Source organism: Camellia sinensis, chromosome 3, assembly GCF_055761805.1.
Source record: "Camellia sinensis isolate YWXY chromosome 3, ASM5576180v1, whole genome shotgun sequence".
In the NCBI taxonomy this organism is placed as follows: domain Eukaryota; kingdom Viridiplantae; phylum Streptophyta; class Magnoliopsida; order Ericales; family Theaceae; genus Camellia; species Camellia sinensis.
This window is the reverse complement of record NC_138963.1, coordinates 34,071,086-34,098,159: the sequence shown is the minus strand read 5'-3', so window position 1 is coordinate 34,098,159 and position 27,074 is coordinate 34,071,086. Positions and strand designations below refer to the sequence as shown.

The window sequence follows — 27,074 nt, the reverse complement described above, 5'->3', positions numbered from 1 at the left end:
GTTGCAGGTGCTTCACTTTTTGGGTTTCTCTTCGAATTTCGTTTTCGTTGACCTTCGAGTGGATCACGTTGATTATCCGAGGTCCTCTTGCCTGCGGTTGCTGTGCTGGGGGAGGTGGGGCTGCTGGTGCCTGAGGCAACCTGTAGACACCCCATTTTTGACCGCCCTTAAGACTTGGGCACCACTGATGTTTTGCTTGGCGGAGAAAGGTGTGCAGGGAAAATGTTCAGTTTCTTCAGCAAGGAGAGAGGCAAATCCTTCAAAGCACTTTGTTTAGGGGTTTGGAGTTGAAGAAGAGAGGAAAGGAGAGGAGAACACCAGTTTAGGAGAAGTTCGGCATGAATCCGGGTAGAAGTGAGTCGAGCAGCCCTCGCTAAATCGGGCTTATCTATCTGTACACTTGGATTTTATTTATGAGGTCACCACCGTTGGAAATAAGACTTCCGGGGCTTCATTTTTCATTCAAGAATTTCTTAAATCCGAGACCGGAGGGGGGAGATATGATTGGTTGAAGTTGGGCATCATCCCGGTTGGACCGAAACTGAGCAGCCTTCACTAAAACAAGAATAACTTTTTGCACAGTTGGAATTTTGATGCAAGGCTGGTTCCATTGGAAAGCTTACTTCCGGGGCTTCAATTTTGACACAAGAATGACCTGAAAAGGAGTTCATATGAAGAAGTTATGCTCGTTTGAAGTTGGACTTGCAGAGCAGATTTTTCCTGCCGACCGGCCAAAACAAATGGCCGACCGACCAAATAGATGGCCGACCGGCCAAATAGATTGCCGACCGGCCAGAAAAGATGGCTGACCGACCAAGTTTGCTAGCTGATGACCTTCCGGAGTATTCTACAGATTGAATGAATGCCAGCTGTGGCAGCTGGAATGCACAGACCCTGCTCCCCATGCACGTGTGTGGCTGTTTTGCACCCTTTGCACACCCTTTGACCCCTTTTCTTGCACCCTTTGCTCAAGGCTTCTTGAGGAAGCCTTGACCCCTTGTCTTGGCTTCCCCAAGAAGCTTACCAGCTGTTCTAGCTTCTCCAATAAGCCTTGACCTCCCCTTAGACCCCTTTGACCCTTTGTAGCTTGTCTTAGAAGCTTAGTCTTGCCTATATAAGGGGCCTCTCCTCCTCCATTGTTTTGGTTGGATGTTTGGAACAAAAAACCAGAGATATATAGATATATCTGATATATACATACATATATCCCTTCATCTCTCACTATATCTCTCCCATTCAACCATCAAACACCCTTGTTCTTGGCTCATTTCTTCATCAACTCATAGCACAAGGTATCCTTACTCCATTGCAGCAACTTGAGGCTGTTCTTCAGAGCTTAGGAGCACCTAAACTTGGTCCAAGAGGTTCTGGTTTGCTGGTCTTCAAGGGTGAGTCCTCCTCTTCCATTTTCTAGTCTTTTCTTGCTTCATATCTAAGCCATAGTTGCTTGCATTTTTGGGCTCTGACCCAAACTGTAAATCATCATATTTTGAGGTCCTCTTCATGTTTGATTGAGGACCTCTTGCTGTTTGAGGACAGTAGCTAGCACTTCCTTCATTAGCCCTCTTTATGCCATAATTTTGCATAATATTTTTGGCCTACGTGTGATCTGTTTTGGAGCATGATGTAAATGGTAGATAGGCTTATTTTGAGCCCCTCTTCAACATTGAAGAAGGGAACATCACTGTTTTGGACCTCCATGTGCCACTTGTCATTATATCCCTCTTTGGTCCCCATTTTTGCATGATCTATTAGCCTATTATGCTTCTGTTTTTGGTCATTTTACAGAACTGAAAACAGTCTTATTTTGACCCCATATTCATGTTTCATTAAGGGTCTTTGGCTGTTTGATGAATTTTTTGTATACTTTGTGTTTTGACCTTTTTTGGGCCCTATCTTGCATGGCATTTTGAGCATACTTGTGTACTGATTTAGGCTTGGCCATCAACTGTAAGTAGTCATATTTTTGGTCCCTCTTCAGTGTTGTAGAAGAGTCTTTCTCCGTTTGGGCTTTGCATCTACCACTTGCTTCATTGCCTCCCTTGCGGAGCCATTTTTGTATGATAATTTAGTCCCACTTGTGCTTACTGTTTGGCCATGCTTTGAACTGTAAAAATGCTTATTTTGGGGCTGCCTTACTTCTGTCTTTTCATTCCATGTACCAATTATGCATGCTTTGTATAGCTGTAAGCCATTTCATGTACCTAGTTTTGCATTTCGGGAGAAATTCCATGCATCGGGTGTCATTTCGCCTCGTTTCGGGGCTGTTTTGCCCCTCATTTTGCTACTGATTTTTGCATGTTTGCATATCATATTCCATGTCTTTGCCATGTCTCATTAGAGTGGCATTTTGGTGCCTGAGGGTCGGTCCTCGGTTTGCGTGCATGCGTGCACGCATTTCGAGTTGTCTTGTTTTCATCTGATGGCCACTGATGTGGGTGCGGCTGAGGTCCACTCACATTGGTGTAAGTCCATCTTGCATTGTGTATGCTATGTTTCAATGCGTTGTGCATGTTATGTTGTTAGCATTGTGTGTGCCATGTAGTTATATTGCATGTTTGTATGTTTGCTTGTATGCTTAGGTCGCATGTGCATTGTTGTGCATTGCCTCGCCTCTTGACCAACCATGATTGAGGTTGGGTCCCTTGTATGTTTTGTGTGCATTGCATTTGACATTGAAATGCACACTTGACTCTTTGGCCATCATGTATCGAAATGCGTGATTGGTGGCCCGAGGGTCGAGGGCCATGCTCCCTTGAGTCCATTACATGATAGGGAGTGTGTCCATGCATACATGTGCTTGAAATCCCATGCCATATGCTGTCTGTCCTTTGTTGCTGTCAAAACTGTTTCCTGCAGGAAATTTCTGCAGGCCGGCATAATACATTGCCGACCGGCCGTTGGTGAATGGCCGGTGACTAAATCAGCAGCCGATGGGAATTATACACTGCCGGTGGGAATTTCCCCCAGCCGGTGGTATTCTGCAGTGTGCAAGGAATCTATCCCAGAATTTTGGCATTTTTCAGAAAAGCAAGGCAGTAAAACAGAGGCAGCAATGGTATGGTGAGGGCTTTCCGGGCGAGACGGATTCGAGCATGCATCATTCGCGCATCCTGAGGCGGGGGCTGTGGCCACCTTCCCTTTTGTTTACATTCATTCTGCTAAGTAAATTAGAAATTCTGTAATAATTTATTTGCTTATCATTCGGACTGTAATATTTATTTGGTCCCTCCAAGTGAGGACGGTTATGTAATAAGTGTGCGTGAGTGTGTGTATGTCTTCCAACCTCACGTCTTTCTTCCCTTTTATTTACCTGCTTGTAATGGTAGATTAGGGCATTTTTCGAATTAGCATACCTTATGCTATGCATGTGTGCATTCATGCATTCGTATTGCATGCACCGGGCTCGGTACATCATGCTAACTGCATTCGAACTTCAATTCCAAATTGAATACGTGCATCAATTGACCGCATTTCACATGCCATGCTTAGGTTAGCCGAGCCTACTTCGATTGCATCCTGTGTGTGTTGCATTAGGCAAATTAACATGAGCTAGGACATGCATGTTTGCTAACTAGTTTATTGTTTTGGCACGGAGTACGATGTAAGTATTTTCGCTTTAGCATCTCGCATGAGTGTGAATGCTATCATGACAGCATGTTTACCATGTGACTAGATGCTTATGTGAGATAAACTGTTTGAATGCCTGTGGGTGAAGGTTGGATTGTTTGAGTTGGAAAAACTCGTTGAAATCCGTGTTTTAGCCTACTTGCGAGTAGCAAATTCCAAAGCGTTTTTCAAAACAAACGGATATGCAATGCTTGTTTCCAAATTAGGCAATCTAGTCTATACTTGTTTGTCGTGCGCATAACATAGTAATTCTAGGCTAATAACTGGGATAAGAACACATAACGTTTCAAAATCGGATATCATGGTTAGTAGAGGCCGGTCTTTGGACCGGGCGAAAGGGGGTGCTCATAGCTGACCTTCCCCGATCGTATCCAAGCTCCCGAGCCGAGACAACTCCGGTGATGACGGACATGTGGCCTTCGGCACTGAGTCAGGGTTTCCTAAATTTCCCCATTAAAAAATATTTAGGTGGCGACTCTGTATCTTGCAAAGCAGTCCATGTTTGGCACTTCTTTCCTAAAATCTGTTTTCTCAAAACGATTTGCCAGATTTGGACTCTTTGGTTCAGATTAAGAACCGTGACAACAAATCGAGTCCGAACTGTAGCGAAGCCCTCCACGCGGGCGCGTCTACACAACCTTGCCCGTTCTTCCCTTGTCCTGATCTCATCGACAAGGTCTCTCAGATATCCTTGTCTTACTAGGTTTTCCAAATATGTTTTTAGGGCTCTACAACCCTAAGTTGTATGCCCGTCTTCATTGTGGTAGGCGCAATGTTTGCCAATGTTTCTTTTCATGAACTCTCCTGGAGTCCTCTCTGGCATTCTGAAATAGGGTTGGTTCCGAATTTGATCCAGGACTTTAGGAATTGGGATTCGGAACACAGTTGTTACTGCTTGTGTGGCCCTCAGTTATGCCTCTTGCCTGCTCGTTCCATTATTACCTCGGCCTCACTTCGGCGAGCCGTTTCCTTTCACTTGTTTTATCTCCCTGGTTCCCGACGTGTCTTCTTCGGCTCTGGCGTACTTCTCGATTCTCGCTATGAGCTCCTCCATACTTTTTGGCAATGTCTTTGCCAAAGACTTTCGTAGTGGACAGTTGTCTTTTAAGCCATTCTTGAAAGATACGACTACCACCTCTTGATTACATTCGGGTATTCGATTGAATACCTCATAGTATCTTTTTACATAGGCCCTAAGGCCTTCATCCTTACTGATCTTCAGAGCCATCAATGCGCCCACCCTTAATGGCTGCAGCTTGTTTGTCACAAACCTGGCCACAAACATCTCAGCCAGGCCTTCCCAAGTCTTCACGCTTCCCTTCAATAGTTTGTGGAACTAATCTGATGCAATCTCCCCAAAGGATGAGAGGAACATTTTGCAGAGCAACGGCTCGTTTCCACTATACAATGCCATTGAGTTCAAATACAGTCCAATGTGGAAGTTGGGGTCTGATTTACCATCGTATATTTGAAATCTCGGCATACTGACTCTCTTCGGCTCCTCAAACTTGTCTAATTCCACCGGGAATGGTGTTCTCGGCTTATCTGGGGAGGTTACCTCGGCGTAGGCATTCTGTTGTTTCCTTTTGAGGTAATCTCTTAAGTCTTCTTTACTCCGCCCAAGAGCTCGGCTATCTTTCGACTTTAGTCTTTTCGGTATACTACTCTCGGCCTAGTGGTGAGCCTTTTTCGACCCTTCTCCGTGAGTTGTGTCGTAGCACAGTGCTTGCCCTTGAACATGCCGATGTCCTTTGGGGTCTGCCTCCTTTGTGCGATGCGTCCTCCGTGATCCTTCTCTTCTTGATTCTCTTCGTCCGTCCTCCCTAGAAGGTCGGTGAGAGTATCTTTCGTCTCCGTTGTGCTGAGGGGCTACGGGGATTGTTTTCTGTCCTTCCTTCTGGGTATTGACTGCTGGAATCGGCGTGTCGTGCAGCGGGTATGGTGGCTGCATGATGTTATTTTGCATCATGAAATTGACGACCGACTGCAGGTCTGCCAATTTGTTTGCCATCTCTTTTACCTCTTCGTCCCTCCGTAGGCACCTATCCTTCCAAACCTGGAGGTCGTCTTCGTTGTACCTGCTTTGATCAGGTTTCTTTGGTGCGTCGCTAGTCTGGCCGACGTCTTTCGCTCCGTGATTTTGTTCATGTGTTTCTGCGTTCGATCTTTCTCCTTCGCCATCAAGGTCAATAGGTCTCCCACTCCCAGTAGGAGTGTCGTCCCCAATCTTTTCCTTCTGTCCATTACTGGCCATCTATTCTACTTTCGTTCCCACAGACGGCGCCAAATTATGTGAGTGATTTTCTGATCACACTGCCCAACTCAGTATTCAGCTGGAGAACACTAGCAGAATAGATGACACTTGACTAACCTGTAACAAAAAGAGAAGTCTCTAGCGGTGGTTTCGACCACCCGGGGGCACTCCGACGATCAAGTCAGTATATCTCTCAAAGAAAATCAATAATGCTAAACTCAATGCTTAAAGCATAAAATTACGTACCTTAGACCCATGGGGGTGCCTCTCTTTTATAGTTACCTCAATCCTAATCCCACTGGAAGCCTGACTTCTATGGATTCCTGTTCAGTACTTACTTTGGACTCCTCAAGAGATAAAGATAAACTCCCTAAGAGCTTTATCCTTATCTTGGCTAAGTCTCTTCTTTATTCTAGGACTCTTGTCCCTTATCTCTTATCCGCTTATCTCAGATTCCAATATCTTCGTAGATAACCTCGGCTTGACCGAGATCACCTCGGCGTCATGACCCTGACACGTGGTACCTCGGCTGACACGTCGGCGTCATCTTACCACGTGTCGGTACTAAAAAATATATCCCCCCACAGAAGTAATAGGAAGGCAAACAACAATATTACAAACTCAAAAAAATTATTTACATTGTGTAATAAAGTTGGATAATAATGTCTTTGAATTAGAATCATTTCGCACAAAAAGAGTATTGAGTGTATATTGATTTTTGTAAGTTACACTTTGTTCCTTTAAACTTTGGTATTTTTTAACATTGGCCTTTAAAATTAATTTTTTCTCACTCTAGTCCCTAATATTTTTAATTTTTCCTAGTTTATTCCAGTAGTTAACTTCTATCCAATTTTAAATGGGAAATGTCCTGTCAGCATCCATGTGGCATAATAACACATTATTATAAGTTTTAATATTTTCTCATTTTGATTCTTAATTTTTTATTTTATTTTGGTCCCTAATATTTTTAATTTTGCTAATTTATTCTACTAACAACATCCATCCAAAATTGGATGAAAAATTATGTGTTAACAGTTTTGTGGCATAATGACTCGTACCCCATTTCCCTCTCCACCAGCATATTATCACTATTTACTATCACCAATAATTGAACAATGCTATTATCAATCGCTCTCTACCTTCTCACTATTATCAAGTATTCATTACCATAGCTCGTTTAAATTGAGACCAACAAACAATGTCATTGAACATCTCTTTATTAAATTCAATTACCATTTAATAGATCTAGAGGATATAAGGGGACGATGGAGCGTGGGGCACAAATTAGGGACAACATGGCTACAGTTTCTCCAATTTTGCATGGATGCTAGCTTGTGGAGCAAATTGAAAAAAAAATTAGAAATGTTAAGAACTAAAGTAAGGAAATCAAAAAATTAAAGGTCAAATGAGAAAATATTAAAATTTAAAGGGCAAAATATAATTATCCAAATTTGTATAAATAATGTATTTATTATGCCACATGGCTATTGGCATGATATTTTTCATCCAAAATTGGGCATAAATTAATTGGAGGAAATTGAGAAAAAAAAGGTAAAAATGTTAGGAACTAAAATGAAAAAAAAATAAATTTTAAAGGACAAAGTATTCCATTAATAAAATTTTATTTTCCTTATAGCCCATAATAAATGAGGTACATTGATTTTCCTGACAATTGCTCAAATTGCACCTCAATGTTGGTTGATAGTGCCTTTTACCGATCTATACCTAGAAACAGAATTATGCCATTTAGACATCGAGCTCCCCTGACAGGTTAAAAGTAAACTCCGTTAACAAAACTAATAAAAATTCAAAAGAGCCTTCCACACCTCTTTAGTCTTTCATATACTTTGCAACCTATTGTCTCACCTCATCTTACTTCTACTGCAATCCACCAGCATCTTTAACTTATTTCACCGTGAGTCATTATCCATTTACCGCTTTACAATCACTATATTTTACTTAATTTCATATATTTTTTATTTTTCTCTTTCTGAAATCCTTTTCAAAATTTTCGACCAAATACAGCATAAGTATTGCCCTATTTGCCTTTTTACCATTGTGAGTCACCATTCACCCATTCAAAACTACAAACAATTATTTTATTCACCTCTTCACTATGTGAACTACCATCACTTTCACTATTTTCACCGCTATGAGCCAACAAACCACCCAATTGTTACACCAAAAAAATAAAATAAGATAAAATAAAAATGCACATGTCCAAACTGGAAAACCCAAAAAATCACCACTATCTTTTTTGTTCAACCCAAACCATCAAACCTAAAAATCAACCATCAAATCCAAAAAATCAAGAATTCAAGCCAAAAAAAGAAAATCAAAACAAGAAAAGAGTTAGGTAGACGAGAGATAGAAAATTGATTTGGTCATAAAGTTGTGGGTCATTGGTCGGAGTGACATTACTAAACAGTACTGGACATGTTAATGAACAATCAGTACTCAATTTTTTTTAACTAAAATTACAGAACTAAACAAGTTAAATGAGAAACTATAACATGAAAAAAATAGGGCATCAATGGTAATGGTAGAGATAAGAGTTGGTAGTGGCATGTTAAGAGAAGAAAAGAGATGTCTGAAAGAGGGGGAGTGAGAAGTCGAAAAACGAAAAAAGAAAAAAAAATGAGAACACACATTCATAGGAGAGAATGAAGAGAGGAGTGAGAGCGAAGGAAGTTTTGATTAAAAGGTTTGATCAATTTTTATCAAAATTTTTATATTTCTTTAACGGCAGAATAGGAAATTTAATTCAAAAATACATACATCATTAGATTAGATTCTATCCACAAGGAATCCCAAACGGTGCGGGGTTCAGTGTAATACGATTCAAATACAAAAGGAGGCAAGTGTCATTTTTTTCAAACTAGTGGGGTTGGATGTATAATTTAAGTAATTATCAAGGAGGTCCATGTAATTTGGCCAAAATGACTGTTTGCTGAGGGCTCCCCCATCTCATATACTTGCGCAGAGGTAGAAGAGGCAACCAACCATCTCATCATCAACAACAACAACAACAACTTTACATACAGAGATACGAGCACATACATACATATATATATAGAAAGAGAGGGCTTGTGTGTTTCAAACTCTGATAGCTTTGATTTGATTTGAAACATGGAGGGCTTTCAAGTCTAGGGTTTGTACAGAAAAGTCTAGAGAGAGAGAGAGAGTTTGTGTGTTTTAGAGAGAGATGGATCCAGAGCAGACGTTTATTCGGGTCCAAGAACGGTTCTCCCAGATGCTGACGCCGAGAATTAGAGCATCGCTGGAGTATATATACCTCTTCGTTGCAATCACGCTGTTCTGTATTTTGGTTGTCATGCATGCCAATTATGTTCAACAGGTACAATTCTCTTTAACCCTAAAAAAAAAAAAGATTTGTATTTTGCTCTATTTTTATTCAATGTGCAGGAGAAATTTGAATTGAATGTTAATTCCTCTTATATGAATAGTTTTGAAGTTCAATTGGTAGTTTATCAAATGTGAAATTTAGCTGATAATGTGCATCTCCTTGGTATGGAACTTATGTAGTGTTTGGTTTACTGGAATAGAGTGGAAAGGAATTATCATTTCATCAAAATATTCATTCTACATTACAAATGAAATCATTATTCCCCATTGTAAAGGAATGATAATGATCATTCAATTACGTTCCATTCTATCTTATTCCGGTGAACTAAATAGAGCATTAAAGTTTAATTTACTGCTGTGTAGCTGTTATTGTTGTTATTATATATCATTTACATCAAACAGTTGTTAGCTGGCATTGCAGTGAAAAAAGTGTATGTTTTCAACAATTGTCAATGTTTCAGCATTAGAAGATGAACAAAATATGGAAAAGGGTTCAAACTATTACTGATGGAATACCAGAATTTGTAATGTTCCGAGATTGAATTTTTTTAATTTGTTTAAATCATTGGGGACATGGTTGTTTGTTAATAATCGAAGTGTTTTTTTTTTTTTTTTTTTTTTTCTATCTTAGGTCTTGTTAACATGTGTGCCCTTCGAGCACATGTTAGGAAAGTTTAAAAAGGTTGTATATTTTGTATTGCACACATTTTGATGTAAAATGTACAATATTGCACACATGTGCGATAACAAAATCATTTTATCTTTATTTTATAAATTTATATCAGCATTCTAATTAAAAGTTAATTGATGAAGCCTGGCTGTTCAAGTCAGCTTACTGGTGTTGAAACAACTGAAGCCCAGCTTATTCAGATCAAGGTATGTGAATTACTTGTTAATGTAACTTTAGCTTTATTATTGCTTGCTTACAACTATAATAGAAGCTTTAGATTTTAAAATGTGCAGAGATGGGATTAATAAGTATATCTGAAAATTAAAGTCTGAAACATTTAAAGAGAGAGGGTAATCATAGAATCAAGAAAAGAGGAAACATAAAGAAAAAAGAAGGTATAAAGTTATGGTGGTTTGCCATAACTCATGTGGCTGAAATGGGTCTAATTGGAATGGGTCTTGTTGCCATTTTCTTCTCACTCTGACTCTGATTTGGGAGGAGAGAGAGCTTCAATCAATTGAGTTGTCTCTTATTTTTTTAACTCCATACATTTCTTACTATAATTTTTAGCTCTTGTTTCCTTTTCACTTTCTAAAATCTTTCTCTGGGACCCTATGTCTCTAGTGTGTGTCCAATCAATGGAAATTTGGGTCTTCTTTGTCTAGAGTATGTTGGGTTCTAAATATGTTTAAAAATAATAAGGGTAAATTACATAGAGCTCCCTTGAGGTTTCTAAACAATGGAAATTTGTGTCAAATGTATGTCCAAATCAATGGGAATTTGTGACTTCTTTGCACAAAGTATGTCTGGTTCTAAAAATGCTAAAAAATAATAAGAATGACATTGATCTCCCCTGAGATATTTAACAATTACAGGGACTTCCCTTGTGGTTTCTAAAATGACATTGGCATCCTTTGTTTGGCCCTGTTGTTCTTCTTGTTGTTAAGACACCATAAATCTCTTTCCTTTTACTAGAGATAAAAATAAATAGTGGTGTTCCTTGTCATTAAACCCAAAATATATATATATATATATATATTTATGCGTCAAATAAACACTTGCTCTCATTTGCCTGGAATCCCTGATAATTTTTTAGTGAAGACTAGCATGTACTTTGGTGGTGAATTGAGTTTATTTCATATGTTCATTGAATTGCCATTTTTATGGAAACCATTTTTGTTCTTTGGTGTAGATTACCAGTGCTGGCTTGTGGTCACAAAATGTGCCTCAATATGATGTGATAGATGTTCCTGTCAAGGAAACCAAGACTGAAAATTTGAAAGTTGAAGGGGGAGATGGATTGATATTTTTGGCTGCGAAGTCTTTGGTTAACTGGATTGGTTCTAGCGCCAAGAAGGACAAATTGACATTCAAATTCTGGAAGCCCGATCATGAACATCTTGAATCTCAGCCAGAAATTTCTTCCAGCAGTGAAAGCTCTAAGCCAGACGTTGATGATGTGATCCTTAAAATCAACAAAGAGGAATCTCGTTTTAGGTTTCCTCTATTAGCCAAGGAGTCATTTAAAGCAGCAATAGTTCGCATTTGCAGAAAGTGGCATGGACGTTTATCTTTCTGTTGGAGACATGCAAAAAGGATCCTTGGGGGTTTGTGGGTGAGTCTTATGATTATCTTCCTCTAGGTGAATTCATGGTAGTTTGTACTCTTGATATAAATTTTTTTATTGCATTATGATCCTATTAATTAGTTGATCTTTTTAAGGAAACAAAAATATGCATATGGATTCAGTAACTATTTTCCACGCTCATTCACGATCAACTACATCTTGCATGTATAAGCACCACATTAGTACATGATCACTTACCTGACATCTTAGAACGTGGTGGTGATGTTTTAATGGACTTTTCCAAATAACACAATTTGAATTTTTCCTAATAATTCAATATAAATGAATTCTTAACTTGTATATAATAAAAGAATCGCCAGATATGATGCATGTCTGTATCATTTGTTCAGGGATGAGTAAACATGTTGAATTTTTCTCAGAAAATTCCTTAAAATGGATACAAGTTAGCTTCCTGATTCTAATTGACCCATGGGACACTGGAATTTGTAGAGTTGACACCAATAGTAAAATAAAACCAATAGTTCATTATTTTACATATGAAGCATTGGATGCTTGTAAAGAAGATGTTATCGGTCTCTTGAAAACAATTCATGTAGCATTCTAGTGTATGCAGCTAGCCAGACATTCCATTAAACAGAATATAAATATTTACTGCCGACCACTACTCAAATTGGTTCTTGGGAATAAGGCAGAGTCTAGTCTGAATTTAAATATAAAAATTGGAAATAATGATTTCAGAGTTGTGTCTTATTTGTAATTTTGCCCCTGTTATTGTTTCTTAATGTTTTATCAATTGGGTGTACAAACAAATTATTCCCCTCTACATTGTTTGTGGCATTCTGCTCCATCAAAGTGGCATATCTACATTTTATACTTCTCATTTCAGTATTGGTGGGAACATTTGGGTGGTTATACTTCAATTTAGCTAAATCCATTTTGTATGCTTGGTGTTTGTCTCGTTGGTTCTTAAGTCTGAAACTGAATTGAGTTTCATTAAAGTTTAGCACTGGTTAGTTGCAGTAATACTTCTAAAGTAGTTAACCTTTATCAGGTCTAACCAAAGTTGCATTCCATGCATCTTGTGTTGATCTTGTTAGGTTTCTTGAGGGCATCAAGAAATGTATTTTTCATCTCTCTGGTTTTAACCAGTAACTAATGGGTTTGAGATAAATATAGATGTGACTTATTATTATTCTCTGCTCTCTCTCTCTCTCTATATATATATATATCTACATATTCTTCTTCTTTGTTCAGATAGATAATTAGAACAAGATTAAGGTGTCTCTAATTTGATAACTTGATCTATGGTGTCACAACATAAATTGCTCCTCTAATATTGAACTATTTGAATGCAGAATATTGCAGGCATACATTTGAATCTTGATATTCCTAAATGGCTACATATACTTCACTTGGACCGGCTTAACTCATATGCAGGTAAAGGTTATGCTTTCAGGTTGTTTGTTTCTTGTAATTTAACATCATGTGTTGTGTGTATTTCATGTCAAATATGAAATTCGATATGTAAGTTCTTCAACGTGGAATACCTGGCCAGCTAAACTTGCAAGCTATCTAATCTCCTGGTAAAATCATGGAGGAATTTGGGGAGAATTGGAGTACTCTTTTTGAAATGTTTGTCCCACTTCTTGTTGAACACATGTAAACGATTCAATTTAAATTATAAAAATAAATAATAAAAAAAACTGCTTGCTGTTCAATTTGGCTTTTGTCGAACTGGTAACGTTTGGGGCTCATCATTGTTTGTTTACTCGAACTATTATATATGAACTCTGCAAATCTTCTTGTTTCTTGTGATGATTTTTTGATATGCATGTTCCTTTTGATGATTAAGTCTACTTCTGTAATGAGTGCTACTGATAATAAAAATTAAGTTACTTGCCAAAGGAATTGATCAACTGAGATGTTGAAGTTGGCTTTTTATCTTTTTTCTGATGACACTATTATCCAAGTGTCAACTATCCAACAGCGGTACTTCACAAATTTAGAAGTTATCACATATGAATGTCATTCTCTATCAGCCAACACAATGGCTCTACAAATGATGTGTAACATCTTGATTCCTGATAGACGTGCTCCTGGTGTTGATATTTAGAACCATAGTTTCACATATTATTTGCAAAAGATGTAACATTATATGATTTACAATGCAAGTTTTCACATGTATCAGAAAATTTCTCCATGTTCTTAAGTTTTGCTTGATTATTCAGTGTTCTGGCTTGAAAAGAGAAGCAAAGCATTTGAACCAACTTATTTATACACAATGGAAAAGGTTAGTTTACCTTATTTGTTCATTTCTCCTTGAAGTTGATGATAACTGGTCATGCTTGTGAAGTCTCTTTTATTCTTGTGCTGTATTTGAGTGCATTTGTCTTGTAGGGTTATTTCTTGCTGCCTGAAGCGTCCAGGTCTCGGCACAACATACGTACTGTTAACATTAGCATATCAGCTCGGCATTCCTGCTTTGGAAACAGGTTGTGCTCATATGCCTCCTGAAAATAGTTACATATCATGATTTACCTTATTATGTTCTCTTGGAAGGAACAATACTTTGCAGGTTTATCTATGCTCTTATTGAACATCAGTAGTCTTGCAACATTAGATGCCTGCATTTAATGAACTTTATCCAAAATTTCATTAAACTGGCTAGTATATGAGAAGTAGATATTTGTTGAAATTTTCTAATAGCTTATGATTGATATAGACAGCAAAGAATTTAAAAAATAAAAAATTCTGCAACCTATTGAGTTTTAAGCATATGCATGTAAGGATAGCATGACATTTTTTTTCTTGTTCAGGTGGCAGCAACTTCTGATAAACAGACTTGTTGGATATGATACTATTTTGATGAATAGTCTGTTGAGTTCTCCCGGTCAAGGTATTGAGTAGTTTTTTGTCAATGGCATACCTGTTTATGCATAAAATTTTCTTCTTTGTTGTTGTACATGACATCTCACAAAAGAATATACTGCTGTATGTTTGGTGGTGTTATTGTTGATTCTTCATGGTTTCTTATGTTGGTTGGTAGTCAATTGTTATTTTCTTCCACATGTAAAGAAAAAAAGGGGCAGTTTTGTTGTCAAATTGTTAGTAGCCAAGTTTTGTTGTTTTTGTTATTTAGGCATGGACCTATGTTGTGAATTTGTTGGAACCTTGCTGGCTCATTTTAAGTGCAAAGGGTATTCTTCTCTTCCACCTGCTGATTTATTGTGGTGCACATAACCAACTACATTTACCTTTGAAAAATGTGAAACTAACTTGATTAACTTTTTTTTCTTCTTTTCCTCTTAGTAGTTTTGTTATTCCACAAATTAAAACAAAAGAAAGATAAAAGAATGGAAGAGGGAAGAAAAAAGGAAAAAAGTTTCGCTGAACCAGCATACTTTATTGTAGGGGCTACCTGTGGCCTTTTGCTACTTAAATAGGTGAAATCACATACACAAGTATGGTTATATTCATTTGGCTTCCATCTGTTAAAATTCTGATTTTTTAGCAAACATAGCCATTTTTATGCCATATACATCATGATATTTTAAACATAATTATTCAATAGGTGCTTTTTGATGTTTAATTTAGTGTGATGCTTGCAGTTGGTATATTAAAATGGTTACTAACACTGTTGAATAGATTGAGTCGTGGTGATTTTTTGTAAGTTCATATTTTGTCTAAGTATTTATTTTTTTGATATTTCCAAGCAGGTTATTTATATAATTACCAAACAAAGGAGTTCTATAATCTTACTTATGCACATGAGCAACCTGAAAGTGCTGCAAAATTTGGAGGTTTGTAAGACTTGCCATTTAGCTGCATTATTGTTGTGCTTTTTGTTTAAAGGTGCTGGTGCTGCATATCTGATCGTACAATTCCAATTTTAATTTAATAAAATAATTCATTAATACGACTGAGGATCAGCTTTCACGTTGCAATTGAGCAGTGTATTTATGCATAAATTTGAAACCAATTCTGAAAAGTTGTTATTGATTTTAATTCCAAGTGTTGTTCACTGGATGACTTGTTGTATGGGTTAGTTGAAAATGAAATTGATATCTTAGGTTTAAACCCTTCTTGTAGCAAAGTAGCAGTGACCAGATACTGCTGAAGTGTTGTAAACAAAGCAGCTATGAATAATTCTAATGGAGAGTTGTTCATATTAGTGTACTCTAAAGTTCCTAATATTTATTTTAATGGTTATTGTACATCATCGTATTATTGTCATTCTAGGTAAGATTGATAACATTGGGTTTTGATGAAATGAAACACTTGAAATTTATAATCTAAAAAAACACATCATTCCTAGTCAAGTTAATAACAGTAGAGTTGGTTAGTAGGGCTAGATTTAGGGAAGTCAAGATTGTACCCGCAAAGTCATTTAGATTAAATACTTAAAATGGGTTTATTTGCAGGTTGAATGAGTCCAATTCTGCCACAGTGGAGTTTGTGAATGGAGCTAGATTTAGTGAAGTGAATATTATACCTGATAAGTCATGACTTGAAATGGATTTATTTGCTGGTTTGATGAGTTTTGATTTGACTATTGATGCCTATAGACCCTAAACCATTCTGATCTTTAGTTCGTCAATGAAGTGAGATGAGTAGGATTGTATATGAGCCGAGTCAAGCCAATTAATAGGTTGTTCAAGCTTGCCTTGAAAACTTAACAAGTTCGAAAATGTGTTACCCGAGGACACTTAATAGTGAAAATAAGAAAATTGTTCATAAATGAAGCACTTATAATTAAAGCAGCATTCAGAAGGCCATTATATTTTTGAAAAGGAATTTCTAGGAAGTCTATGACTAGGAATCCTAACATTTCCAAGGTTAGTCATCTGAAATATCTTTTATTGCATTGCTTTTTGTCATGCATTTGTTACATCTGTCATCATATAAATGTATTTCGGTTGTAAACTTGAAATTTTTTGTCTCCCACAAAATTACACATTTTGTAATTTTTTTGGGTGCCAGAGTTTTATATGAACAAGACACCATGGTTACTCTTTGCTTTGCTGTGCTTTATTATTATTATTTTGCAGATTATCTTGTCACCAAGTGTGGTGTGCTTATGATGTCGCTGTTTGTTTTCTTCACAACTACAATGTCAGTTTCATTTACATTGAGAGAGACACAAACTCGCATGCTGAAGTTCACTGGTTAGTTTTTTCTATTCTTGTAATTAGTGTAACGACACTGAACACCGCCCCCCCCCCCCCCCCCCCCCCCCCCCAAAAAAAAAAAAAAAAAAAAGGTTTTGTTTTACAAATGTGGAACGGTCAAAGCATCGGTGTATATATTTGTGTAATAGTTTTGGTCTATCCATGGGCTGGTGAAAGGACCTACAGCCCATCACTTATGATTTGAAACTGTAACTATAAGACCACAGCAGGGGGTGATCTAGTGGTTAGAATGCAGTCATTTGCCTCATACACGTCTTAGCGATCACTCCACTAGTGAGGGCAGTGAGCTGGCTTTGGGGTCCCTTTCGTCCCATCTCCTTCTCCTACTCTTGCTTGGGATCAAGAAATTGTTTCTACAAGATTTGAACTTATGAGTCAGAGACTGAGAGGTGTTCATCATATGTCCTTGGATGATGATGTCCTGGAATACAATCTATGTGTCTGTGGTTCTGTTGGAAGGTCCTCCATTCATTGATTGGTCATGGTTGATCAGAGATCTATAGGGGAGCCACTCTATGTTCTGCTATGTCCTCCTTCCTTCATGTACATTTGATTGTCTCCTTTTTCTCAAATTATTTCAGTGCAGCTTCAACACCATGCTCGACATCGGCTTCCTACATTCCAGCTGATCTTTGTGCATGTTATTGAATCCCTCGTCTTTGTACCGGTAAGTGTATATATTTATCTGATATTACATGCCGTTGTGGTTTTTCTCTGATGTACAAGGGTGATGCTCCCTTGGCGTCCAATTAATATGTACCTTATCAAAAAAAAAAAAAAAGAAAAAAAAAAAAGGAAAGCCATTGTGGTTTATAAAACTTTGTTTTGAAAGTCCTACAATCTATTTATTCTTGTCTGGCTTTCATTCACACATCTTTCGTTCTCATTCTCATTTTCTCAGTGGACTCTCATAATTCATTTCAAATGAAATAATTGTAAGTTTGGTTTCTGCAGATTATGATTGGTATTCTATTTTTTCTGTTTGAGTTTTATGACGACCAGCTGTTGGCTTTCATGGTCTTAATTCTCGTTTGGCTGTGTGAACTATTTACTCTGATCAGGTCTCTCTCTCTCTCTGTCTGTGTGTGTGTCCCAAGGACAATTGTCAATTCACTTATCTTCAACCAACATGCATATTTTTCACCATTTGCTGGGACAAGGTAGCCACTGTTGCATGCCAGGCTCATAAAATTTCTATCACTGTAAGCGTCATTTGCTATTGATATGGATAATTGGTGCCAGAATGACTGTACCAAATAGGTCGTAAATTGGCCATGAGGGTTGAGGTCTAGTTATAGTGGGCCTGGACTGAATGCTCTGTATCAGCATTGTTGCACAGCTTGTTTATTCCAAAAAAAATTTGGTGGATTTTTTTTTGCACCAAATTGTAACAAGCATGGAGGTGCTTGGAGGTCTTGCTGTGTTTGAGCGCTTGGGTTGATGTAAAGTCAGAACTTTACCCTTTTAAGATTGAGCAATTTCAGATAGGTTTAAGACCAGCTTAGAAGATGTCACTGATGTTATCAGCAACTTAACTCATACATGGGCCATTAAGGTGATATGGAAATTTTGGTGCAAATCGTGTTATATTTTCTAAATGGGTGGTTTTGGTTTTTGTAAATACCAAGTGGGGGCCTACCTTTGCCCAGTAGATGGTCTTAGATATATGTTACGTGTTTCAGTGACATTTTATGGCAAAAGTTGCATGTGTCAAGCATATGCCATTTTGTATACATATATATGTTACTTTTTAAATGATTGTGTTTGCTATTATTTGGCAGTGTCCGCACACCAATATCTATGAAGTTCTTTCCTCGGTTCTTTTTGCTCTATTTTCTGGTGTTTCATATCTATTTCTTTTCATATACATACGGTATGGTTCTGTGTTACATATCTTTTTTTCAATATTTAAAGTGGGCTTTTATCTTCATTTTAACATAAGCTCCAATAATTTCTCAGGTTTTTCGTATTTGGCTCTCTCCACAACTGCAGCATTTATGCAGCACCTCATCCTCTACTTTTGGAACCGATTTGAGGTAAAGTTTATTATTATTATTGTTCTTTCTCTTTTCAATTTCCTTACATTTTTCATTATGCCACTTATTCCTTTGCTAAAATCCATCTCAGGTTCCTGCTTTACAGAGGTTTATGCAAAACCGCCGGTCACAGTTTCAGCAACACCCGGATTTCCACATCACATCATCTACAATTCTTGCCTCGACCTTGCATATCACTAGATTAAACACAAGAAACCCAAATCCAGTTAATACAGATCTGATCTCTGGAACTGGACCTAGGGCTGGATCCAATCCAGTTATACCGACGACCAATACAGCAGAACTTCCTGGATTGCGAGGACAAGCAGAGAACGACAACTCAAATAGGGGGCCCAATCCTTTACAAGTTGCAGGGCAACCCGACATCCCCCAAGCAGAGACTGGTGCCAACGCTGGGACCATGAATTCGTTTAGTAACCTGCTACTGTGGATCTTGGGCGGGGCTTCGTCTGAAGGGCTCAACTCGTTTCTTTCATTGTTTAGAGACGTGCGAGATCAAGGCGGCCAAGTTTATCCAGAACCAGCCAGGCAGGAAAATCATACATCACAAAATGCTCAATAAGGATTGGAATGTTGGTTGGTCCTTGTATTTTTGAATGTTTAATTTTAATGTCATTGTAAAGATTTTTGTAGGAATATTAGTTTATACAGAAATGGTTGTATAAACTCTTTTTTTTTTTTTTTTTTTTGAACTGATGGTTGTATAAACTGGATATGGAGTAATGGCCAACAACAACAGTATTGTTAACAAACCGAAGCTGAAAATAAGAAAGGGAAAAGGAAAAAAAAATGTTATAGTTATTAGTGAAACTCATTAGATGTGTGTATATGTTTTTGTCATAAGAAAATTATTGTTTCATTTGTATCGAAGATCTTTGAATTTTGGCTCTGACATTGGTTAAGGGAATTTTTTCTTTTAAGATAAAAATCAAAGAGAATGAATGGAATCTCATTAATATCAAGGATCATACATATATTCACATAGTTTCTTGACCATGTTGAGGGATTGCGGTTTGATTGGTTGTGTTTTTTGTAATTTAAAGGGAGAAGAAAAGACCATTTTGAGGGATAGCAGTGTTGACTAAATTGCTTGATTTTTTTTTTTAATTTTTTATTTTTAATGAAAAGAGAAAAGTGATAAACTCTTAAAAGTATTTTAATTAAACATTTTAATGTGTTTAATAAGGGAAAAATAACCTTTTTAAAAATAAAAAGTAAAATTTTTTTAACCATAATTATTTCTTTTTAAATATTTCTCTTATGATAAGACATAGGTAGATATATGATGCAAATAAAAAAGTTAAAGAAATAATTACAATTTTATCATTTTATAATTAAAATTTTAATAATTAAGGAATCTTGTTAATGTGTCATCATGTAACTTAAAAGATTACATATTATTTAGTATATACATTTTTATGTGAAATGAAATGTATAATTTTTAAAATTTTCTATTATTTATTTTGTTTATATTTTCTACTTAATACTTTTTCATGGGCTATCGACCCGTATACCCACTACACCGACCCGATCAACAACGATGAAAACACTATGGCAGACTGTGCTGCCGTTGGAAAATAAAAATGAAAATGGAGAGAGAGAGAGGGAAGCTAGTGTACAAGGTGTACAGAGCCTTGAGCTACGGTCTATCACCGCTGCTACACCTCCACGTACGGTGGCGCAAATTCCGAGGCCTCGAACACCCTCTCCGGTGGCCGGAGCGCCTCGGCCGCCCTTCTCTCCCTCGCCCTCCTGGCCCCCTGCTCTGGTTCCACGCCGTCTCCTTAGGTTTCAATTTCTCTCTCATACTATTCATATATATATATGTGTGTGTGTGTGTGTGTGTGGCATTGTTTGGATGAAAAAGAATGAAATATTCTCATCAATTTTTTATTTTTTATCAGTTTTTGTAACTGTTCATGCTTGTTTTTAGGGTAAATCATACTTTTAATCCAGTAGGTTTTTAACAAATTGGTGCTCAGACTTTCTAAGTCTAGTTTAAATTTAGTCATTGTTACAATTAATGATTTTTTGATACTTGTCAATTTCTTGAGGTAGAAAAAATTAATGAAAATTTTTGACGAAATGAGCAAATTCTTAAAAGTGTAAGAATCAATGTGTTTAAATTGAAATTATAGGGACCAAAGTGAAATTTACAAATAATGATTTTGTAACATCTGTCAATTTCCTGAGGTGTAGAAAAAATCAATGAAAATTTGGATGGAATGAGCAAATTGAAACTGGACTTAAAGTGGAGGGGTCAAATTGTTCAAATTGAAATAATAGGACTAAAGTAAAACTTGACTCAAACTAAGAATTGGAAAAGTGTAATTTGCCCTTGTTTTTATTGTTTAGAATGTTTAATTTTCCGTTAAGTTTCCTACATTTTGTATTTCACTGAAAACAAACAGGTTATTGTTTATTTTTATCGATTTTGTTATATTTGTTTTGTCATTGTTGTAATTCTTGATCAGGTGAAGGAATGGCTGCAATTCCTGTGGTAAAATGCTGCAATGAGCGGAGGCCGGATATAAACATCTTGATGACAACAACAACTCTGTCTGCATTGTAAGTTGAAATCTGTTTCTTTTGTGTTTTTCCTTTTTATTTGGTTGTTGAGTTGAGATTATGGTGTTTGCTTTATTAATTGATTTTTTGGGGAAAAAAGATTATGATTCAAATTTCTGATTAATCATTTATTAAACAATATCATTTTTAGGTATTATATAGCTTTTGCTGTTGTATGAGTGAATCTTAATATAAAGAGGCTGTCCTGCATTTTGGGACATCTGTTTTGTGGATTGATGTAAATTGTAGTTAACATTACCAATGTCTGCAAGGAATAAAATCCATGTTTTAAACAATGCAATGCAAGTGAATAAAATCAAGAGTGATAAAAAAATAAAAAATAAAAAGGATTGAGAAGAATACTAGTTATGTGGATCTCCATGTGTTTTTTTTTTTTTTTTTTTTTTTTTTTTTTGGGGGGGGGGGTGTTAAATCTTCATGCGTTTTGTTTCGTTTCATTAAATTTTTTTTTTTGAATGTTGGGATTATACATTTTGCCCCCTCTGTGCAGTGAAGTAATAAAGAATCAGCTTCCAAGTGGTGTCTTATATCAGGTACTTATTCCTCACATGACATTTTGTATTTGTTGATGCTTATAATTATTATCATTATTTTTTTTAAAATTCTTGTTTACTATCCTACTTGATGATGGTACAATTTTTATTCAACCTCTTGTTGAGTTTTGAAATTCTTGACCACATCAAATCTATTGTGAGTTGAGGAATCTCTCATTTAGGATTCATTTTCTTTTCTGTAGCATCCATACAGTTTTACTGACATTTGCAGTTCCTTGTTGGTGTAGTAGGCCATTTTTTTCCCCTTTCACATTGGCATTTGGGATCTTATACGCTTTCAATTGCCATTTCTGGCCACAAAGTCAAACTCAGAAACTTCTTTTTATGCCAAAAATGGAATTATTGTAGAATTTATTGATGAAACTGCATGGAAGTGTTCATTTTTTCACTTGTTCTTACTTGGCGGTCTTTTTGGTTGTGCCTGTTCTTCTATTTCTCCTCATGGAATGCGAAATTTTAAGAAATTGTAGAAATGCTAGGTCAATTGACTATAATTCCTTCATGATCACTCCGCAGGCAATGACCTGTAACCAAATTGAAGGTCTGATGTGGTTTTGGCAGGGTTGGAATCTCCACTAGCTATTTACTATTTTTCTTGAGTGCTCATGGTGTACTTATATGTGTGTGCATATATCTGTATATATATAGCGAGAGATCCCTCTTTTCATTTTCTGTGCTGCTTATCTAATATGAACTTCTGGTAAAAGCATTTTTAGTGATGGCATGTAATGTTTGTTCCTTACTATTGAACTTTTCTGAAATCACTTTTGTGCTGTTTAGCTTAAAAAATAGACATATCATTTTGCTCATATGTATTCAAACCTTCTGTATGAACCAGTTTGCCCCACTTGATATACCTGCTGCCATGGATGCTTTTCTTGGTCATTGGAAGCCAAATGCGATCATGCTAATGGAGAGTGAACTTTGGCCAAATCTGATTATGTGTGCCTCCAAAAATGGTGTAAGTTGTTTTTCAATGAAATACACTTTTTAACATGTACATGCTTTTGAAAATGATAAATGAATTCCTTTATCCAAGCAAATTTATTTTGACTAGATCATATTCAAGTTTTTGTTGTGAACAGTTAATGAGTTCTAAAATCTACTCATGCATTTTGCAAAGTGCAAAGTTCTTTAATCTTCTTCCTTGTTTTGTTGTGGGCAATCAATTTTCCTTGTTTTCCAGTGTTTGTATGTTTGATAATTTGTCTGTGTATTATGTTATCAGTTCTTTATAATTTATAAATTATCCCCTTGCAAAATGTATTCAGATTGCATTGGCATTGTTAAATGCTCGGATGTCTACAAGATCCTTTAATGGTTGGTCTGGACCTCTAGTTCTTCCGCTGACTTCATTAATGCTGTCAAAATTTTCCTTGATTGCCCCATTGGTAAGTTTCCTATCCAGTGTTGGTAAAAGCGGCTCAAAGTGCAGAACACAACAACAGAAGAGCTTTTAGTAGTTAAAAGAGAAGAGCATTTACAAAAGTGCACTTAAAGCACACTTTTTGCACTTTTATAATAAGCTTAGGACTTTATTTTATTTTTGGTTAAAAAAAATGATTTATTAGTTTTAACCTTTAAATCATAATAGTATTGAATGGGCCTTTGGTCATTGTGCACTTTATGATTGCATTGCATCGCTTTGGTTACGAATGGAAGCCACTACTTACAGTTGTAGTGCTTTTTGGTCTCTGTCTTTTGGATATATTTTGATTCAGCCATGTACTTCATTTTGATCATGACTATCAAATATCATGATTGTGATTGTTTTGTAAAGCACTAGAGAAATTGTATATGTAGAAAATTTAATGTATAAAGAGAAATAGAGAATTGTATTATTGATTGATTTATGTTTGTTGTTTTTATTACAATGATTCATGATTCCTATATATAGAAGAGGGTGAGTGTGTAGTAGGTAAGGAGTAGGTGAAGTGGAGGTGGTAGTGGTGTAGTGGGTTAGGTTTAAGTGGAGTAGGTAAGGAGTAGGTGAAGTGGGTGAGTGTGTAGTAGGTAAGGAGTAGGTGAAGTGGAGGTGGTAGTGGTGTAGTGGGTTAGGTTTAGTGGAGTAGGTGAGGTGGTAGTGGTGTAGTGGGTTAGGTTTAGTGGAGTAGGTTTAAGTGGGTGAAGTAGGTGATAAATTTTAACAGCCCCCGGCAAACTCAAGGGGGATAGGAACTAGCCAACTTGAGTTTGGAAAGAGTTACAAAACAAGAAAATATATAAAAATAAAAGAGGATAGGTGACACTGTATGGTCGTGTCAGACCATTGGTGAAGACACTGGATGGTGGTGTCATAACGTTGTAGAGGACACTGTATGGGGGTGTCATAACCATGTAGAGGACACTGTATGGTGGTGTCATAACGGTGTAGAGGACACTGGATGGCGGTGTCAGACCGATGTAGAAGACAGTTTATGGGGTCATGTCGGACCGTTGTAGCAGACACTGTGTGGTCGTGTCAGACCGATGTAGAAGACAGTTTATGGGGTCATGTCGGACCGATGTAGCAGATAATGTTGTGACAGTTGTTGTGACAGTTTACGGAGTCTTGCTGGACCCTTGTAGAAACTAACCGGAATCAATGTCGGGACAGTTTATAGAGTCTTGTCGGACCCTTGTAGAAACTAACCGGAATCTGACAGTTTACGGAGTCTTGCTGGACCCTTGTAGAAACTAACCGGAATCAATGTCGGGACAGTTTATAGAGTCTTGTCGGACCCTTGTAGAAACTAACCGGAATCTATGTCGGGACAGTTTACAGAGTCTTGTCGAACCCATAAAGGAGCTAACCGGAATCAATGTCGGGACAGTTTACAGAGTCTTGTCGGACCCTTGTAGAAACTAACCGGAATCTATGTCGGGACAGTTTACAGAGTCTTGTCGGACCCATGAAGGAGCTAACCGGAATCAATGTCGGGACAGTTTACAGAGTCTTGTCGGACCCTTAAAAAGTCGCACCCTCAAAAGGTGTGCCCAATCTATCAAAAGGCGTGCCATCAAAAGGCGTGCCCAATCCATAAAAAGGCGTGCCATCAAAAGGCGAGCCCAAGTCATAAAAAGGTGTGCCGGACATGATGGCGAGGCACGTGGGCGCCTTGGCTTGCGCGCCCGTTTTGTCGTCTGGTGGCAAGAGGCGCGCGATGCGCGTGGTTGCCTCGGCTATTTAACCAAGACGGAGGCTGAGACAAGAAACTGAGAAAAACCTCTGAAAAAAAAAACTCTTTGTTTTGCTGAGAGAGATAGTGCGTTTTGCTGAGAGAGATAGTCTGTAACACGTTGTTGCCCAGAAAATGGCCTCGTCCTCGTCTTCCCGTGGACTGCTCACCCTCTTTCCCGACCTCAACGAGTCAACAAGAGAGAGAACTGGTGCGGTGGCACTGGAACCTCAACCAAGCGCCCCGGAGTTTGCTCCGTTGAACTTTCCGATGCGGTCTGTGGAGCAAAGAATGGCAGTGTAGTCGGATGTGGAAGCCAATCAGTATACATTGAAGTCATGTGTGGAAACCATGACTGCGGTTACAAACTTGTCGAACCGGCTGCAGAGTAGGGCAAATGAGGTGCAGCATTTAAACGGCCAACTGGCTCTGCTCCAGCGCATGTATAAGGATGCGCGAGCAGAGATAAGTGTACTAAAGGCAGAAAATAAGGAGCTGAAGCGGAAGGCCACCGTGATGTTCCGATTTGGAGGGCCGCCATATGCTGCAGTGGAGGAGCAGGGAGGAGGCAACTTGCTTGGTGGTCTAGGAAGCACGGAGGCAACACCGTCAAGGGCCTTCCAAGACAGAGGCAAGAAGAAGAGACCGGCTGCAGAGTGAGAAGAAAAATCCCACTGTGGGTGTGGTTGTTTTGTTGTTTTTGTTTTTTTTTTTTTTGTTTTTTTTTTTGTTTTTTGATGTAAAATGGGGATCGGGGCGAGCCCCGACATGAATAAAATGAGTTTGTGGAATGATGAATTTTTTTTTTTTTTTTTTTTTTTTTTTTTTTTTGAAAAGTAAGGGAATCGAATAATAAAAAAAAAAAATATGGAGATAGTGATGAAATGATAAGCATGGTGATGATGAATATTAATAATGAATAAAAATAGAGCACCAATTAAGTTTTATAATAAAAAATAAAATTTGGGTGGTGAATGGGTGTGATTAAAAAAGAAAAGTAAGCATGGTGATGATGAATATATAATAATGAATAAAAATAGAGCACCAATTAAGGTTTATAATAAAAAATAAAATTTGGGCGGTGGGACAAAAAGATGGTTTATAATAAAAGTGCACATGGGTTGGTTCCAGAGTTATATTGGTCTCTTCAACCACTACCTCTGTCTCTTTGAAAAGTGAAAAGCTAGTCATCTCTCTCTCTCTGCACCTGGTCTCTCTCTCTCTGGCATGAACTGGTTTGGAGATGAAGAGATCACACGCATACACACATGCATCTCTCTCTCTCTCTCTAGATCCATGAGTCTCTTCGGTCTGGGCAGGAACCAAAGGACATTTCGCCCGGAGTAAGGGGGCACAGCTGAGAAAGCACATTGATGCAACATTAGGGAGTGGAAATCTGAGAGAAGCAGTAAGACTTCCTCCAGGGGAGGACGCTAATGAATGGCTGGCTGTCAACACTGTGGACTTCTTCAACCAGGTGAACTTGCTGTATGGTACCCTCACAGAGTTCTGCACTCCAGAAAACTGTCCTACAATGACTGCAGGCCCCAAGTATGAGTACAGATGGGCAGATGGTGTACAAATCAAGAAACCAATTGAAGTTTCAGCTCCAAAATATGTTGAATATATTGAAAACAGGGAAGGGAAAATGGAGGAAAAGATGGATGTGGATGGTGGAAATAATAGAGTGGATGATTCTCCGAGCCCAACCCCGAGAGAGAGAGATATCAAGCATCTCTGGGTATATGAGCTGGTCTGTGGTCTGTGTGGAGGATGGGTCTGGAAAAGCTTGGTCTTCGTTGGCAGCCATTGTAAAGGCAGAGAAGAGCTTAATTATGGAAGAAGGTATGTGTAAAAAAAAAAACAAGCAGACTAGGTTGAGGTCCGGCGGGCGGCTAAGGTGAGGTTGCCGCCCGCCGGGAAGCGAAAATACTAGATTCTTAAACCTGCTCTGATACCATGTAGAAAATTTAATGTATAAAGAGAAATAGTGTTAAAACACATGTATTATTGATTTAT

At 37.6% G+C, this 27,074-nt stretch overlaps 2 protein-coding genes across 16 annotated transcripts in view; both read left to right on the top strand.

Moving 5' to 3' along the window:
• The first annotated feature begins 8,764 nt into the window (after positions 1-8,764).
• On the top strand, positions 8,765-19,564 carry LOC114279657 (S3 self-incompatibility locus-linked pollen protein). The gene is made up of 14 exons (XM_028221945.2): positions 8,765-9,242; positions 10,064-10,126; positions 11,113-11,535; positions 12,864-12,945; positions 13,737-13,798; positions 13,906-14,000; positions 14,325-14,404; positions 15,225-15,308; positions 16,557-16,673; positions 17,279-17,364; positions 17,652-17,758; positions 18,479-18,570; positions 18,657-18,733; positions 18,825-19,564. The coding sequence occupies exons 1-14, from the start codon at positions 9,090-9,092 to the stop codon at positions 19,314-19,316; spliced, it is 2,013 nt and encodes a 670-aa protein (XP_028077746.2). The 5' UTR covers positions 8,765-9,089; the 3' UTR covers positions 19,317-19,564.
• Positions 19,565-20,190: 626 nt separating this feature from the next.
• Positions 20,191-27,074, top strand: part of KDTA (KDO transferase A) — a 29,297-nt gene continuing 22,413 nt past the window's right edge. For 4 of the 15 annotated variants that reach the window (XR_014363744.1, XR_014363745.1, XM_028221944.2 and 1 more), the window contains exons 1-4: positions 20,250-20,542; positions 21,229-21,322; positions 21,834-21,876; positions 22,736-22,858. Coding sequence is in view for 9 of the 15 variants with exons in the window: in XM_028221944.2 (XP_028077745.2) it covers positions 20,338-20,542; positions 21,229-21,322; positions 21,834-21,876; positions 22,736-22,858 (465 nt within the window). In the remaining 6 variants the exon portion in view is untranslated. Of the gene's footprint in view, positions 20,543-21,228; positions 21,323-21,833; positions 21,877-22,735; positions 22,859-23,168; positions 23,289-27,074 lie in introns of all 15 variants that reach the window. The other 11 variants (XR_003635369.2, XM_028221937.2, XM_082919493.1 and 8 more) reach the window with 7 other exon arrangements.